At 45.4% G+C, this 18,261-nt stretch overlaps 1 protein-coding gene across 3 annotated transcripts in view; it reads right to left on the reverse strand.

Moving 5' to 3' along the window:
• Positions 1 to 18,261, reverse strand: part of tulp4a (TUB like protein 4a) — a 469,011-nt gene that overhangs the window by 75,613 nt on the left and 375,137 nt on the right. For all 3 annotated transcript variants that reach the window (XR_013499659.1, XM_078229991.1, XM_078229993.1), the window contains exon 12: positions 12,646 to 12,789. Coding sequence is in view for 2 of the 3 variants with exons in the window: in XM_078229991.1 (XP_078086117.1) it covers positions 12,646 to 12,789 (144 nt within the window). In the remaining variant the exon portion in view is untranslated. The remainder of the gene's footprint in view (positions 1 to 12,645; positions 12,790 to 18,261) is intronic.

Here is an 18,261-nt window from a genome sequence, read left to right on the forward strand (position 1 = left end):
TGAAGGGATCTCCAACCACCGGTAATAGCACCAATACTTTATCCCCACGGACAAACGTATGAATTTTAGATTTCTTATCTCCTTCATTAGGTGCTGTGCCACCTTCAAATGTTGTCTAGCTAATTCACCCACTCTGTTTAATCTTTCTCTCACCTCAGATACATAATCCAACTGTGAGATCTCTGACTTTGGACCTACCAACTTTTTCTTAATTAATTTTAAAGGTCTTCTTACTTCTTGTCCGAATATCAATTCAAATGGAGCAAATAGAGTCGATTCATTTGGAGCATCTCCAATAGCAAATAATATAAACTCTTATCCCAATCAGTTGGGTAATCCTAGCAATAAGCCCATCAAAATGGTCTTTTGGGTTTGATGCCACCTTTCCAATGCACCCTGGGATTCAGGATGGCACGCACTCCATGTAAAGTGTCTGATGCCTAAACTATCCATGACCTCCTTAAATAATTTGCCAGTAACATTTTTGGGGCAGGTGTGACCTGTACAATAAGGACGGGTTGCACTTGAATCCCAGGGGGACCAATATCCTGGCGGGGAGGTTTGCTAAGGCAACTGGGGAGAGTTTAAACGAGAATGGTTGGGGGGTGAGAATCAAATTGAAGTGACTGGGAGAGAGGAGGTGAGCTCACAAATAAAGAAAGCTTGCCGACAGTGTGAGAGGGAGAATAGGCAGGTGATAGAGAAGGGGAGCGCTCAGACTGAAGGTTTGAGATGTGTCTATTTTAATGCAAGGAGTGTTGTGAACAAAGTGGATGAGCTTTTAGAGCATGGATCACTACTTGGAAATATGATGTGGTGGCCATTACAGAGATTTGGATGACTCAGGGACAGGACAGGTTACTTCAAGTGCCGGGTTTCAGATGTTTCAGAAGGGACAGGAAGTGACAAAAACGGTTGACGAAGGAAGGGCCGTGGATTCAGTAAGGCATTTGACAAAGTCCCTCATGGCAGGTTGGTTAAGAAGGTTAAGGCTCATGGGATTCAAGGGAGAGGTGGCTAGATGGGTAGAAAACTGGCTTGGCCACAGGAAGAAGTTTAACAACACCAGGTTAAAGTCCAACAGGTTTATTTGGTAGCAAAAGCCACACAAGCTTTCGGAGCTCCAAGCCCCTTCTTCAGGTGAGTGGTGTTGTTAAACTTCTTACTGTGTTTACCCCAGTCCAACGCCGGCATCTCCACATCATGGCCACAGGAGACAGAGGATAACAGTCGAAGGGTCTTTTTCCGGCTGGAGGTCTGTAACCAGTGGTGTTCCGCAGGGCTCTGTACTGGGACCTCTGCTATTTGTGATATATATAAATGATTTGGACGAAGGTGTAACTGGTGTTATCAGCAAGTTTGCGGATGACACGAAGATGGCTGGCCTTGCGGATAACGATGAACATTGACGGACAATACAGCAGGATATAGATAGACTGGAAAATTGGGCGGAGAAATGGCAGATGGAATTTAATCCAGATAAATGTGAAGTGATGCATTTTGGAAGAACGAATGTAGGGGGGAGTTATACAATAAATGGCAGAGCCATGAAGAGTATAGAAACACAGAGGGACCTAGTTGTGCAAGTCCACAAATCCTTGAAGGTGGCAGCACAGGTGGAGAAGGTGGTGAAGAAGGCATATGGTATGCTTGTCTTTATAGGACGGGGTATAGAGTATAAAAGTTGGAGTCTGATGTTGCAGCTGTATAGAACGCTGGTTAGGCCACATTTGGAGTACTGCGTCCAGTTCTGGTCGCCGCACTACCAGAAGGACGTGGAGGCTTTAGAGAGAGTGCAGAGAAGGTTTACCAGGATGTTGCCTGGTATGGAGGGTCTTAGCTATGAGGAGAGATTGGGTAAATTGGGCTTGTTCTCCCAGGAAAGACGGAGAGTGAGGGGAGACCTAATAGAGGTGTACAAAATTATGAAGGGTATAGATAGGCCTCAACGTTGAGGCCGTCCTCGTGTGTGCGGAACTTGGCTATCGGTTTCTGCTCAGCGACTTTGCGCTGTTGTGTGTCGCGAAGGCCGCCTTGGAGTTTGTGTCTTTATATGCTCTGTTTGTGAACAGAATTCCCACTCACCTGAAGAAGGGGCTTAGAGCTCCGAAAGCTTGTGTGGCTTTTGCTACCAAATAAACCTGTTGGACTTTAACCTGGTGTTGTTAAACTTCTTACTGTGTTTACCCCAGTCCAACGCCGGTTTCTCCACTTTGTTCTTATGACAGGGAGGGAGGCAAAAGAGGTGGGGGAGTGGCACTGTTGATCAGAGATAGTGTCATGGCTGCAGAAAAGATGGACACCATGGAGGGATTGTCTACAGAGTCTCTGTGGGTGGAGGTTAGGAACAGGAAGAGGTCAAAATAACTTTACTGGGTGTTTTCTATAAGCCACCCAATAGTAACAGGGATGTTGAGGAGCAGATAGGGAAACAGATCCTGGAAAGGTGTAATAATAACAGAGTTGTCGTGATGGGAGATTTTAATTTCCCAAATATTGATTGGAATCTCCCTAGAGTAAGGGGTGTAGATGGGGAGGAGTTTGTTAGGTGTGTTCAGGAGGGTTTCTTGACACAGTATGTAGATAAGCCTACAAAAGGAGAGGCTGTACTTGATTTGGTATTGGGAAATGAACCTGGGCAGGTGTCAGATCTCTCAGTGAGAGAGCATTTTGGAGATAGCGATCATAATTCTATCTCCTTTACAATAGCATTGGAGATAGGATCAGACAACTTAGAAAAGTGTTTAATTGGAGTAAGGGGAATTATGAGTAAGGGGTGTAGATGGGCAGGAAATTGGAGGCTTAAATTGGAAAGAGGTTTTCTCAGGGAAATGTACGGAAGAAATATGGCAAATTTTCAGGGAATATTTGTCTGGAGTTCTGCATAGCAATGTTCCAATGAGACAGGGAAGTTATGGTAGGTTACAGGAACTGTGGTGTACAAAGGCTGTAATGAATCTAGTCAAGAAGAAAAGAAAAGCTTACAAAAGGTTCAGGGAGCTAGGTAATGTTAGAGATCTTGAAGAGTACACCGCTAATAGGAAGGATCTTAAGAAGGAAATTAGGAGAGCCAGAAGGGGTCATGAGAAGGCCTTGGCAGGCAGGATTAAGGAAAACCCCAAGGCATTCTACAAGTATGTGAAGAGCAAGAGGATAAGACGTGAAAGAATAGGACCTATCAAGTGTGACGGTGGGAAAGTTTGTATGGAACCGGAAGAAATAGCAGAGGTACTTAATGAATACTTTACTTCAGTATTCGCTATGGAAAAGGATCTTGGTGGTTGTAGTGCAGACTTGCAGCGGACTGAAAAGCTTGAGCATGTAGATATTAAGAAAGAGCATGCTTTTGAAAAGCATCAAGTTAGATAAGTCGCTGGGACCAGATGAGATATACCCCAGGCTACTGTGGGAGGCGAGGGAGGAGATTGCTGAGCCTCTGGCGATGATCTTTGCATCATCAATGGAGACGGGAGAGATTCCGGAGGATTGCGGATGTTGTTCCTTTATTCAAGAAAGGGAGTAGAGATAGCCCTGGAAATTATAGACCAGTGAGTCTAACCTCAGTGGTTGGTAAGTTGATGGAGAAGATCCTGAGAGGCAGGATTTACGAATATTTGGAGAGGTATAATATGATTAAGAATAGTCAGCATGGCTTTGTCAAAGGCAGATCATGCCTTACGAGCCTGATTGAATTTTTTGAGGATGTGAATAAACACATTGATGAAGGAAGAGCAGTAGATGTAGTATATATGGACTTCAGCAAGGCATTTGATAAGGTGCCCCATGCAAGACTTATTGAGAAAGTGATGGGGCATGGGATCCAAGGGGACATTGCTTTGTGGATCCAGAACTGGCTTGCCCACAGAAGGCAAAGAGTGGTTATAGATGGGTCATATTCTGCATGGAGGTCGGTCACCAGTGGAGTGCCCCAGGGATCTGTTCTGGGACCCTTACTCTTTGTGATTTTTATAAATGACCTGGATGAGGAAGTGGAGGGATGGGTTGGTAAGTTTGCTGATGACACAAAGGTTGGAGGTGTTGTGGATAGTGTGGAGGGATGTCAGAAGTTGCAGCGAGACATTGATAGGATGCAAGACTGGGCGGAGAAGTGGCAGATAGAGTTCGACTCAGATAAGTGTGAGGTGGTTCATTTTGGCAGGTCAAATAGGATGGCGGAATATAACATTAATGGTAGGACTCTTGGCAGAATGGAAGATCAGAAGGATCTTGGGCTCCGAGTTCATAGGACGCTCAAAGCAGCTGTGCAGGTTGAGGCTGTGGTTAAGAAGGCGTATGGTGTACTGGCCTTCATCAATCGAGGAATTGAGTTTAGGAGCTGTGAGATAATGTTGCAGCTACATAAGACCCTGGTCAGACCACACTTGGAGTACTGTGCTCAGTTCTGGTCGCCTCATTACAGGAAGGATGTGGAAGCCATAGGTAGGGTGCAGAGGAGATTTACAAGGATATTGCCTGGGTTGGGGAGCATGCCTTATGAGGATAAGTTGAGTGAGCTCGGCCTTTTCTCCTTGGAGAGACGAAGGATGAGGGGTGACCTGATAGAGGTGTATAAGATGTTGAGAGGTATTGATCGAGTGGATAGTCAGAGGCTTTTTCCCAGGGCTGAAATGGTTGCCACAAGAGGACACAGGTTTAAGGTGCTGGGGAGTAGGTACAGAGGAAATGTCAGGGGCAAGTTTTTCACTCAGAGTGTGGTGGGTACGTGGAATGGGCTGCCAGCAACGGTGGTGGAGGCGGATTCGATAGGGTCTTTTAAGAAACTTTTAGATAAGTACATGGAGCTTAGTAAGATAGAGGGTTATAGGTAAGCCTAGTAATCGCTAAGGTGGGGATATGTTCGGCACAACTTTGTGGGCTGAAGGGCCTGTATTGTGCTGTAGTTTTTCTATGTTTCTATGTTTCTAAAATTGGGCCCTTAGTCTGATTGAATCTCCCTGGGTAATCCATACCAGATAAAGAAATCAAGCAACTCCTCCACAATTTTTTTTGCCTTGATATACTGTAAAGGAATTGCCTCTGGAAACCCAGTGGGCACATCCATTACAGTTGGCAAATGCAGTTTCCCACTTTTGGTTTTAGGGAGGGGTCCTACACAATCAATTATAACCCATGTAATAGGTTCTTCAAATGCGGAAATTGGCATCAAGGGCACTGGTTTTATCACTAGTTGTGATTTTCCTACCATCCGATATGTATGACAGGTATGGCAAAATTCAACATCTTTATGTAATCCAGGCCAATAAAAATGCCTGGAGCATTTTAGCCTGAGTCTTCCTCACTCCTAGATGACCAACTACTGGTAATTTATGTGCTACCTGCAATACTACCTGTCTGTTTTCTACTGACAACACAATCTGGTGGACTTTCGCCCATTTCTCATTTGCACTAACCTGCCAAGGTCTCCATTTCTGCCTTAAGATTTTATCCTTAACGTAATAGCAATTTGGAATAGACTATGATTCCTTTTCTGTATAGGCTTTTCTGGTATAAATCCTTTATTGTCTCATCTTTCTGTTGTAACTCCATTAGGAAGTTCATTAGGAACTCCATGAGGAAGGAAGAGTAGTAGATGTAGTATATATGGACTTCAGCAAGGCATTTGATAAGGTGCCCCATGCAAGGCTTATTGAGAAAATGAGGGGACATGGGATCCAAGGGGACATTGCTTTGTGGATCCAGAACTGGCTTGCCCACAGAAGGCAAAGAGTGGTTATAGATGGGTCATATTCTGCATGGAGTCGGTCACCAGTGGAGTGCCCCAGGGATCTGTTCTGGGACCCTTACTCTTTGTGATTTTTATAAATGACCTGGATGAGGAAGTGGAGGGATGGGTTGGTAAGTTTGCTGATGACACAAAGGTTGGAGGTGTTGTGGATAGTGTGGAGGGATGTCAGAAGTTGCAGCGAGACATTGATAGGATGCAAGACTGGGCAGAGAAGTGGCAGATGGAGTTCAACTCAGATAAGTGTGAGGTGGTTCATTTTGGCAGGTCAAATAGGATGGCGGAATATAACATTAATGGTAGGACTCTTGGCAGAATGGAAGATCAGAAGGATCTTGGGCTCCGAGTTCATAGGACGCTCAAAGCAGCTGTGCAGGTTGAGGCTGTGGTTAAGAAGGCGTATGGTGTACTGGCCTTCATCAATCGAGGAATTGAGTTTAGGAGTTGTGAGATAATGTTGCAGCTATATAAGACCCTGGTCAGACCACACTTGGAGTACTGTGCTCAGTTCTGGTCGCCTCATTACAGGAAGGATGTGGAAGCCATAGGTAGGGTGCAGAGGAGATTTACAAGGATGTTACCTGGGTTGGGGAGCATGCCTTATGAGGATAAGTGAAACTAGAGGACATGGGTTAAGGGTGAAGGGGGAAAAGTTTAAAGGGAATATTAGGGGGGGCTTCTTCACACAGAGAGTGGTGGGAGTGTGGAATGAGCTGCCAGATGAAGTGGTGAATGCGGGCTCACTTTTAACATTTAAGAAAAACTTGGACAGGTACACGGATGAGAGGGGTGTGGAGGGATATGGTCCAGGTGCAGGTCAGTGGGACTAGGCAGAAAAATGGTTCGGCACCGACAAGAAGGGCCAAAAGGCCTGTTTCTGTGCTGTAATGTTCTATGGTTCTATGAGTTCTTATCACTCCTCCAGCAGAATATCTCTAATAGCCTCATATGTCTTTAATGCTCTCACCCATCTATCGAAATTGCTCTGTTTAATTCTTTCAAACTTGATACAAGTCTGACCTGGTTCCTTTCTTACATTTCTGAACCGTTATCTATATGCTTCTGGTGCCAATTCGAAAACACTCAAAACAACTTTCAACTTTCTTTAATTCTTCATACCTTTCTGACACCTCCTCTGACAGCGCTGCAAACACCTCAGTAGCCCTGCCTACCAACTTGGTTTGAATTAACATTACCCATGGCTCCTCTGGTCATTTCATCTGTGTAGCCTATTTCTCAAAGAAAATGGAAAAGGTTTTTGTGTTTTTTCATCAATTTTTGGTAATGTTTGGACATATTTGTATATATCCCTACCAGGTGGTTGGCTATGCTGAGCTTGCTTACCATCACTTCCATCTTGTACTTTTACTTCTGTAATTTGAAGTATTTTTGCTTCCAATTCCAACTTTATCTTTTCCAACTCTCTTTTTTTCTCACTCCAACCTTTTAGGTTCACTTTCTAATTCCAATGGTCTCGTTTGTAATATAATTTTTTCTAACTCCACTGCACTTGACTATTTTTCTAATATATATATAGAAATGCTTGGCTATCTCCGTTACAATTACAGCTTTCCAATAATCCCTGGTTAAACCCAATTTTAGCCTATTTGCCAATTCTACAAGTGTTATATTTTTCTGTCTTTCTAAACTTTCTTGGCAAATTTGGGAAGCATCTTCAGCCCCCAGAACCTCTTTAGCAATGTTAAGAGCCGTTTCCCCACTTTTGATTTAACCGGCTTGTTGTCGGTTAACAGATCTTCCACTTCTCACTTAATGTTCATTTAAAGATCTCAGATGGTTCAAATCCAGGACACGAGCCCCCAATCTGTTACAAAGGGGAGGTTGATCCCCTCTCAGAGACCTAACACCTAACCACTCAAAGAGAAGTACAAAGAACAAAGAAAAGTACAGCACAGGAACAGGCCCTTTGGCCCTCCAAGCCTGCGCCGATCATGATGCCTACCTAAACTAAAACCGTACGCACTTACAGAGTCTGTATACTTCCATTCCCATCCTATTCATATATTTGTCTAATTGCCCCTCAAATGCCACTACTGTACCTGCTCCCACCACCTCCCCAGGCAGCGCGTTTGTAATAACTCCACAGAGGCAAAAGTCCCGTCACCAAGTTACTTTATTTACACCATACATCTGTACACAGCCAACTCTCCAGTTGCTCCCTGCTGAATGCAGGCTGGGAGTCGGACACACCTGCTTTAAATGGGGAGCATGAGACTCTTTGATTTAACCATCAATTAAGACTCATCAAGTATGTCTTTTGATACCAACCAAAAGACTCATCAAGTAGTTCATACTCTAGCAAGCCAACCTCATTAGCCTGGCTGAAGTCATCACATTCCTCCCCCGCAAAGTCCGAGGACTCCCCTCGGTTTGCTTCCCTCAGGGATCTTTTCCTCCGCTTCAGCGCCGGGTCAGGATCCTAAAACTCACCCTCTGATGTCAGCGGTGTGTAATGGTTGGGCGCCCGTCTTTTCTGCAGCGAACGCAGGAGGTCTGGTTCCTCGTCCACTTCAGGTGGTAGAGGAATCGCTGCAGCTTCGTCCCGTGTCCATTTCGGACCTTGAGGTCCCCATCAAGGGTGCAGGGGAGGCGGTACTAGCTTGTCGAGGGGGACTCTGCTCGTCCCTAGGGCTGCAGGATGGACTCGGCTCCGGAACGGGTGGAGGGCTTGAGGCCTGGATCTAGTCCAGGTGTTTCCTTACCACTGCCTCGCCTACGCCTACTCAGTAGGATACCGGTCCGGTTCTGTACTCGACTGCCCTTCCTTTTCAATCTGGGCATATCTTTGCTCTGCCATTGCCAGAGTCCCGGAGGCATACACTATTGGCCGCTCTTGGCCGTTCTGCCAGCTGTGTGCCAGGACTGCGCCAATTCCATATGGGGACACGTTACAGGTGAGTACCAATTCCTTCTTGGGGTCATAATGTACCAATACATTTTCGGATCAGAGTTGTTGTTTAATTTTCTTGAAGGCCCTGTCCTGATGAGCCGACCATTCCCAAGTTTGTCCCTTTTTTAGCAACTGGTGGAGGGGATCCAGAATGGAGGCCCTATTCTGTATGAATTTCCTGTAGTATGTTACCAGTCCTAAAAATGACCGTAGCTCCTGGATGGTTGTGGGAGCCTTTTATTGTCTTTTATTGCTTGCACCTGATCTGCCAGAGGATGTAGGTCCGATTTATCCACTTTGTACCCGAGATAGGTTCCTTGTTGTGCTAAAAAGACGCATTTCTCCCCTTTCAAACGCACTCCCGCTGCTGCAAATCTCTTGAGAACTTCCTCCAGGTTCTGCAGATGTTCCGCTCTTGTTTTACCCGTAATGAGGACATCGTCTAGGTAAATTGCAACCTGTGGTAACCCCTGTAGGATGCTCTCCATGGTCCTTTGGAATATGGCACAAGATGATGAAACCCCGAAAGGCAATCTTTTATTCTGGAAGAGGCCTTCCAGCGTATTTACTGTGGCGAATTTTTACGAATCCTTGTCCAGCCGTAGTTGCAGGTATGCGTGGCTCACGTCCAGTTTTGTGAATAGGAGTCCTCCTGCCAACTTTGCGTACAGGTTCTCAATCCAGGGAATTGGCTATTTGTCTAGCTGAGAGTAACGATTTATCATCTGTTTGAAATCGCTGCAAAGGCGCACTGAGCCATCCGGCTTTAAGATAGGAACCACGGGTGCAAAAAAAACTTTCTTTTGTCACTCTCAAAATACAACCATGTTTATCTTCCAGAATCTTCTGAAAGCATTTCATGGTTCTGTTAAAGAAAGGTGTTTTTTTTTGCTGTACTTAGAGGTGGGCAGCACGGTGGCACAGTAGTTAGCACTGCTGCCTCACAGTACCAGGGACCCAAGTTCGATTCCCGACTTGGGTAACTGTCTGTGTGGAGTCTGCACCTTCTCCCCGTGTTTGTGTGGGTTTCTTCTGGGTGCTCCGGTTTTCTCCCACAGTCCGAAAGATGTGCTGATTGGGTGCATTGGCCATGCTAAATTCTCCCTCAGTGTACCCGAACAGGCGCCGGAGTGTGGTGACTAGGGGATTTTCACAGTAACTTCATTGCAGTGTTAATGTAAGCCTACTTGCGACTAATAAATAAACTGTAACTTTAACTTTTAAAAGAGATGCAGGTGCATGCAGTACACAGACTGAAACATTGTAGCGCGAGAGGCCAGGCAGTTGCCAAGACAACAGGCTGTTTTTGAATTTTGCCCAATCAGTTTAAATTAGGCACTTAACTAACAGCAGCCTATTGGACCCCAGAACCAATCCTGCTGTGGGGATGTTGGTATGTCATCAGGGGTATAATAGCCAGCTCCCAGCTCCAGAGAGCCAGCCAGCAACTGTTCTTTGAAGATAAAATCTGGCTGTATTTTGAGAGTGACTAAGAAAAGTATTTTTTTGTTAATAAGTGGGAAATTGTATTTATCTAAACAGCATCCCATTAGAATCTTCTGTCTTCCTTCTGCCTTCACTATCGAGATGAGGCTTTCTTTTGGTACCTTTTCTATTCAGATGAGGCTTTGAGCAAATAGCTATTAGCTGTGGCAGAAACAGTTGCTGCGTCAGAGAGCAGTTGCGGTCTCTCTCTCTCTCTCTAGAGCTGCGAGCTGTGGCAAAGAGCAATTGCTGGCTGGGTCTCTGTGTCCAGCTAGTCTGAAAATGGAAGAGTTCCAGATCCTTTTTTCCGGTGAGTTTTCACGCCCAACCTTATGCATTCTGTCTCTGAAAAGATGGGCTAGTCAGTTTCTAGCCACCGAGGCTGTGGGTGGGGCTTAACTTGCCAGACAGCCTGTAGAGGGAGGTATTGCGCATATGCAGACCTCTCATGCTGCACATGCACATTAGCAGGGGTCTGACAGACAGAGAGCTGTCAGGCCCTTGTTACTGCAGACAGCCTCAATTAGCTCCCCACCTCCACCCCCCCCCTCCCCACCCCGCAGCCTGAGATGCAGACCCTGCCGCCCAGAGTCCCTCCTTCCCTCATCGATCACAGGCAGAGTGACAGCAGGTCCCCTCCCCTCATTTGGCCCGCCCCCACATTCCCCAACCCCACACTGATTTTGATTTGTCATATGTATTAGTATACAGTGAGAAGTATTGTTTCTTCTGCACTATACAGACAAAGCATACCATTCATAGAGAAGGAAAGGAGAGAGTGCAGTATGTAGTGTTACAGTCATAGCTAGGATGTAGAGAAAGGTCAACTTGGTACGAGGTAGGTCCATTCAAAAGTCTGATGGCAGCAGGGAAGAAGCTGTTCTTCAGTTGGTTGGTATGTGACCTCAGACTTTTATATCTTTTTCCTGACGGAAGAAGATGGAAGAGAGAATGTCCAGGGTGCATTGGGTTCCTTAATTATGCTGGCTGCTTTCTGAGGCAGCAGGAAGTGTAGACTGAGTCAATGGATGGGAGGCTGGTTTGTGTGATGAATTAGGTTACATTCACGATCTTTTGCAGTTTCTTGCGCTCTTGGGCAGAGCAGGAGCCATACCAAGCTGTGATACAACCAGAAAGAACGCTTTCTATGGTGCATCTGTAAAAGTTGGTGAGAATCATAGCTGACATGCCAAATTTCCTTAGTCTTCTGAGAAAATAAAGGCGTTGGTGGGCTTTGCTAACTATAGTGTCGGCATGGAGGGGACCAGGGCAGGTTGTTGGTGATCTGGACACCTAAAAACTTGAAGCTCTCGACCATTTCTACCTCATCCCCATTGATGTAGACAGGGGCATGTTCTCCGTTACATTTCCTGAAGTTGATGACAATCTCCTTCATTTTGTTGACATTGAGTGAGAGATTATTGTCATCCCACCAGTTCACCAGATTCTTTATCTCATTCCTGAACTCTGCTTCGTCATTGTATGAGATCCAATCCACTATGGTGGTGTCATCAACAAACTTATAAATCGAGTTGGAGGGGAATTTGGCCACACAGTCATAGTGTATAAGGGGGCTGAGGACACAGCCTTGTGGGTTCTGTCCCTGGCCCCGCATGGCATACCCCATTGGCCCCACATCCTGGCACTGTCCCAACAGGCCCGACCCCTGGCACTGCCCAGTGGGCATTGCCCAGGTACCTGATGGACATTGTCCTGGTACCAGGCTGGCATTGCCCTGGTGCCAGGTTGGCACTGCCAATCTGGCACTGTCCAAGGGGCACCCCTGCCTTGCACTCAATGGCCTCCAATTCCACCGGCAAGGCCAACACGACTGCTCCCCATTCATGGAGAGCAGGTGTTTTCCTTCCTTATGAGAGAACCTCTCATAAGGGCCATGAAGCCATAAAGGCAAACAAGTCCAGATGATTGAGTGCCGGGCTCGCTAAATACATGAAATTCAACATTTAAAATGTTAAAAAAATCAATCAGCCTCTCACCCATTTCTGGCGAGAGGCTGACTGCGCTGGAAATCTGGGTGTCTTAAAATCGCGACAGGCATGGAAATGGGTGCCATTCGCGCTAGCCGCTTTACGCCTGATTTTTATGACATTTTCCTACTGCAAAATGGGCGTAAAGAAGTTGTAAAATTCTGCCCAATGGGTCGAATGGCTCCTTCTGCACTGTAAGGATCTGTGAATCTGTGACCCATTGCCATAATAAAAGTGAATGCTGCTAAAACAAAAACTTGCCCTTAGCTTGGGGCAAGTTTAAAGACATATCTGTCTTTATATGTGCCTAGTGTTATTGGAAATATTTTGAGAAATTCTGCAGGTATAATGAACATTAAATGATCTAAGCTGTATTTGTATGGAGAGCAGGAGGATGTGTACAATTGCCTGTACACTAAGAAGCTCAATTCAGGATTCAATCTATGCAATCAAGGAATAAAACAGGTTGAGCCTAATCTTAGTTTAAATATATCTATATAAATATAGATAAGACTCACCCGCAAGATCGTCCTCATCTTCACTGAAAACACTGGGATTGAATATAGACATATTGATGAAGTCCATTGTGAGCTTCCGTACTTCTGGTAAGTAAATTGTCATTTGTCTGGGCTGAAGGTGGAGCAAGCTGGTTTTGTAGATTACTAAGAATGACAAAATAATTTTTGTTAATTATATGCAATTCTAAATATGCTAAAACATAAATGAATAAATGAAGCTGAAAATAAACAGAAAAATATTTATGCCTTATCCAAAGCGATATAAACAATTTATCTCACTTGCTGTTTTTGGTGACTTTTCTGTAGAAATTTGCCTACCCAACAACAAAAACTACAATTCAAAAGTATGAGTAATTTTTGAGAATGGAAAAAATTTTGTATTAAAAAATGGGTAACACACATGCCCATAAAGTAGAACCTTAATGCATACTTGAGACCATCTTTCAGGAAGTTACTTGCGGTAATTAGCTTCATTTTTTAAAATACAGAAGGTAGATTAGCTCAGTTTTTGAGGAAAATTGGGTCTATGTTAAAATAGTCAGTCATTTGTGGCAAGAAGGCCATTTGGCCATTATGCCGGCTCTATGTAAAGCAATAATTCGATCCCCATAGCTCTGCAAGTTTATTTCCTTCAAGAGTCCATCTAATTTCTTTTTTAAGTCATTTCCACTTCACCATTCTTGTTGCTGGACCCACTGATTTATTGTGAAATTGTTCAGTTGCATTTACCTATTCTCACTGGTGGTGAACAGAAACTCTCCTTGCTAAAAACCTCCAAATGAAGTGTCTCAGTAAAATTTTCCCTGTTCCACACCTTCCCAAACGGTCATGGGAAGGTAGTAGAGCAGATATGTGGACAAATCTCAGAGAAGTGTAAAAATAATAGGTAATAATAGTATTGGATTTCAACTTCCCCAATATTAATTGGGACAGGCAAAATGTGAAAGGCTGAGAGGGGGGCGGAATTCTTAAAGTGCATTCAAGTGAGCTTTTTGAGCCAGCACGTCGAAAATTCCCCAAGAGAGGGGAATGTTACTTGACCTAATTTTAGGGAATGTAGCCAGGCAGGTGTGAGAGGTGTCAGTGGGGGAGCATTTCAGTGATAGTGACCATAGCTCGGTAAGATTTAAGGTAGTTATGGCAAAGGACAAAGATGGACCAGAAATAAAGGTTCCAAACTGGGCAAAGGCTGAATTTAATAGGATAAGACAGAACCTGGTCAAAGACTTGTAAAAAGATCCACATCAGAGCAGTAGGAGTCTTTTTCCCAGGGTGGAAAAGTCAATTACTAGGGGGCATAGGTTTAAGGTGCGAGGGGCAAGGTTTAAAGGAGATGTACGAGGCAAATTTTTTACACAGCGAGTAGTGGGTGCCTGGAACCCGTTGCTGAGGGAGATAGTGGAAGTGGATACGGTAGTGACTTTTAAGGGGCATCTTGACAAGTACATGAATGGGATGGGAATAGAGGGATATGGTCCCCGGGAGGGTAGGTGGTTTTAGTTAAGTCGGGCAGCATGGTCGGTGCAGGCTTGGAGTGCCGAAGGGCCTGTTCCTGTGCTGTAATTTTCTTTGTTCCTTGAGTCATTGAAAAATTAACTAGAGTACAATGCCAACATGTTTCCGTAAAAGTAAAGGGTGGGAGCAACTTGTCCAGAGAACCCTGGACATCAAGAGATATGATGTGGAGATGCCGGCGTTGGACTGGGGTAAGCACAGTAAGAAGTCTCACAACACCAGGTTACAGTCCAACAGGTTTATTTGGCAGCTGCAAATAAGGTGTATAAGATGTTGAGAGGCATAGATCGGGTGGACTCTCAGAGGCTTTTTCCCAGGGTGGAAATGTCTGCTACGAGAGGACACAGGTTTAAGGTGCTGGGGGGTAGGTACAGGGGAGATGTTAGGGGTAAGTTTTTCACACAGAGGGTGGTGGGCGAGTGGAATCGGCTGCCGTCAGTGGTGGTGGAGGCGAACTCAATAGGGTCTGTTAAGAGACTCCTAGATGAGTACATGGAGCTTAATAGGATGGAGGGTTATAGGTAGGTCTAGAAGGTAGGGATGTGTTCGGCACAACTTGTGGGCCGAACGGCCTATTTGTGCTGTAGTTTTTCTATGTTCTATGTTCTAAGATACGCTGCAGGAAAGGATGTCCTGAGGCATGGTACATTGGGGAGACCATGCAGATGCTACGACAACAGATGAATGAATACCGCTCGACAATCACCAGGCAGGAGTGTTCTCTTCCAGTCGGGGATCACTTCAGCAGTCATGGGCATTCAGCCTCTGATCTTCGGGTAAGCAATCTCCAAGGCGGCCTTCATGACAACTCAGAATTGCTGAGCAGAAACTGATAGCCAAGTTCCGCACACATGAGGAGGGCCTCAACCGGGATCTTGGGTTCATGTCACGCTATCTGTAACCCCCACAACTTGCCTGGGCTTGCAAAATCTCACTAACTGTCCTGGCTGGAGACAATACGCACCTCTTTAACTTGTGCTTGGCCCTCTCTCCACTCACATTGTCTGTACCTTTAAGACTTGATTATCCAAGTGTATTGTCTCCAGACTGGCTGTCCTGTCTGGAGACAATACACATCTCTTTAACCTGTGCTTAATGCTCCCTCCACCCACATTGTCTGTATCTTTAAGACCTGGTTGGCTGTAGAGATTCGCATTCTAATCAGTATTCTGTAACCTGATTTTGTATCTCTGTGCCCTGTTTGAGAGCAGATTTCCACTCCATCTGACGAAGGAGCAGCGCTCCGAAAGCTAATGGCATTTGCTATCAAATAAACCTGTTGGATTTTAACCTGGTGTTTACCCCAGTCCAACGCCGGCATCTCCACATCACAGGAGAGGTGCCAGAGGACTGGAGAACAGCTAATGTGGTACCATTATTCAAGAAGGGAAGAAGGGAAAATCATGTAATTACAGGCCAGTGAGTCTAACATCAGTGGTAGGGAAATTATTGGAAAAAAATTCTAAGGGACAAAATTAATCTCCACTTAGAGACATAAGGATTAATCAAGGATAGTCAGCATGACTTTGTCAGGGGGATATCATGTCTAACAAATTTGATTGAATTTTTCGAGGAGGTAACTAGGAATGTAGATTACGGCAGTGCAGCTGATGTAGTCTACATGGACTTCAATAAGGCTTTTGACAAGGCCCCGCATGGGAAACTGATCAAGAAGGTAAGAGCTCATGAGATCCAGGCAATTTAGCAAATTAGATCCAAAACTGGCTTAGTGGCAGGAGGCAGAGAATAATGGTCCAAGGTTGTTTTTGTCTCTGGAAGCTTGTGTCCAGTGGGATACCGCAGGGATCGGTGCTGGATCCTTTGCTGTTTGTCATATACATTAATGACCTAGGCATGAATGTGAGGCATATGATCCGTAAGCTTGCAGATGACACAAAAATTGGTGGTGTGGTAAATAGCGAGGAGGAAAGCCTTAGTTTACAGGATGATATAGATGAGCTAGTCAGATGGGCAGAACAGTGGCAAATGAAATTTAAGGTGATGCCTTTTGAGACGACTAACAAGGCAAAGGAGCATACAATGAATGGTAGGATGCTAGGAAGTACAGAGGATCAGAGGGACCTTGGGGTGCATGTCCAAAGATCCCTGAAGGTAGCAGGACAGGTAGATAAGGTGGTTGAGAAGGCATATGGGATACTTGCCTTAATTAGCTGATGATGTGAAGATGCCGGCGTTGGACTGGGCTAAGCATAGTAAGAAGTCTCACAACACCAGGTTAAAGTACCATAGGTTTATTTGGTAGCACAAACCACAAGCTTTCAGAGCGCTGCTCCTTCATCAGGTGAGTGGGGGTTCTGTTCACAAACAGAGCATATAAAGACACAAACTCAATTTACAAAATAATGTTTGGAATGCGAGTCTTTACAGGTAATCAAGTCTTAAAGGTACAGACAATGTGAGTGGAGAGAGGGTTAAGCACAGGTTAAAGAGATGTGTATTGTCTCCAGCCAGTATAGTTAGTGAGATTTTGCAAGCCCAGGTAAGCCGTGGGGGTTGCAGATAGTGTGACATGAACCCAAGATCCCGGTTGAGACCGTCCTCATCTATGCGGAACTTGGCTATCAGTTTCTGCTCAGCGATTCTGTGTTGTCATGTGAAGGCCGCCTTGGAGAACGCTTACCCAAAGATCAGAGGCTGAATGCCCGTGACTGCTGAAGTGTTTCCCAACAGGAAGAGAACACTCCTGCCTGGTGATTGTCGAGCGGTGTTCATTCATTCGTTGTCGTAGTGTCTGCATGGTCTCCCCAATGTACCATGCCTCGGGACATCCTTTCCTGCAGCATATCAGGTAGACAATATTGGCCGAGTTGCAAGAGTATGTACCGTGTACCTGGTGGATGGTGTTCTCATGTGAGATGATGGCATCCGTGTCAATGATCCGGCACGTCTTGCAGAGGTTGCTGTGGCAGGGTTGTGTGGTGTCATGGTCACTGTTCTCCTGAAGGCTGGGTAGTTTGCTGTGGACAATGGTCTGTTCGAGGTTGTGCGGTTGTTGAAGGCAGGAAATGGGGCTGTGGGGATGGCCTTGGCAAGATGTTCGTCTTCATTGATGACATGTTGAAGGCTCCGGAGAAGATGTCGTAGCTTCTCCGCTCTGGGGAAGTACTGGACGATGAAGTGTACTCTGTCCACCATGTCCCGTGTTTGTCTTCTGAGGAGGCCGGTGCGGTTTTTCGCTGTGGCGCGTCGGAACTGTTGATCAATGAGTCGAGCGCTATGTCCTGTTCTTATGATGACATCTTTCAGCATCTGGAGGTGTCTGTTGCGATCCTCCTCATCTGAGCAGATCCTGTGTATACGGAGGGCTTGTCCGTAGGGGATGGCTTCTTTAATGTGTTTAGGGTGGAAGCTGGAGAAGTGGAGCATCGTGAGGCTATCCGTGGGCTTACAGTGAAGTGCTGAGGTGACCGTCCTTGATGGAGATGCGTGTGTCCAAGAATGCAAACGATTCCGGAGAGTAGTCCATGGTGAGTCTGATGGTGGGATGGAACTTGTTGATGTCATCATATAGTTGTTTCAGTGATTGTTCGCCATGAGTCCAAAGGAAGAAAATATCATCGATGTATCTAGTTTATAGCATCGGTTGAAGGTCCTGTGTGGTGAAGAGGTCTTGTTCGAACCTGTGCTCATCCGCTTCATCCTGGACCATAATGTCTTTACCTTCAACAACCAGTTCTTCATCCAGACACATGGAACAGCCATGGGACCAAATTCGCACCTCAACATGCCAACATCTTCATGCACAGGTTCGAACAGTACCTCTTCACCGCACAGGATCTTCAACCGATTCTATACATTAGATACATTGATGACATTTTCTTCCTTTGGACTCATGGCGAACAATCACTGAAACAACTATATGATGATATCAACAAGGTCCATCCCACTATCAGACTCATCATGGACTACTCTCCGGAATCGATTGCATTCTTGGACACACGCATCTCAATCAAGGATGGTCACCTCAGCACTTCACTGTACCCCCAAGCCCATGGATAACTTCACGATGCTCCAGTTCTCCAGCTTCCACCCTAAACACGTTAAAGAAGCCATCCCCTACGGACAAGTCCTCCATATACA

The sequence above is a fragment of the Mustelus asterias genome, chromosome 15, assembly GCF_964213995.1.
Source record: "Mustelus asterias chromosome 15, sMusAst1.hap1.1, whole genome shotgun sequence".
In the NCBI taxonomy this organism is placed as follows: domain Eukaryota; kingdom Metazoa; phylum Chordata; class Chondrichthyes; order Carcharhiniformes; family Triakidae; genus Mustelus; species Mustelus asterias.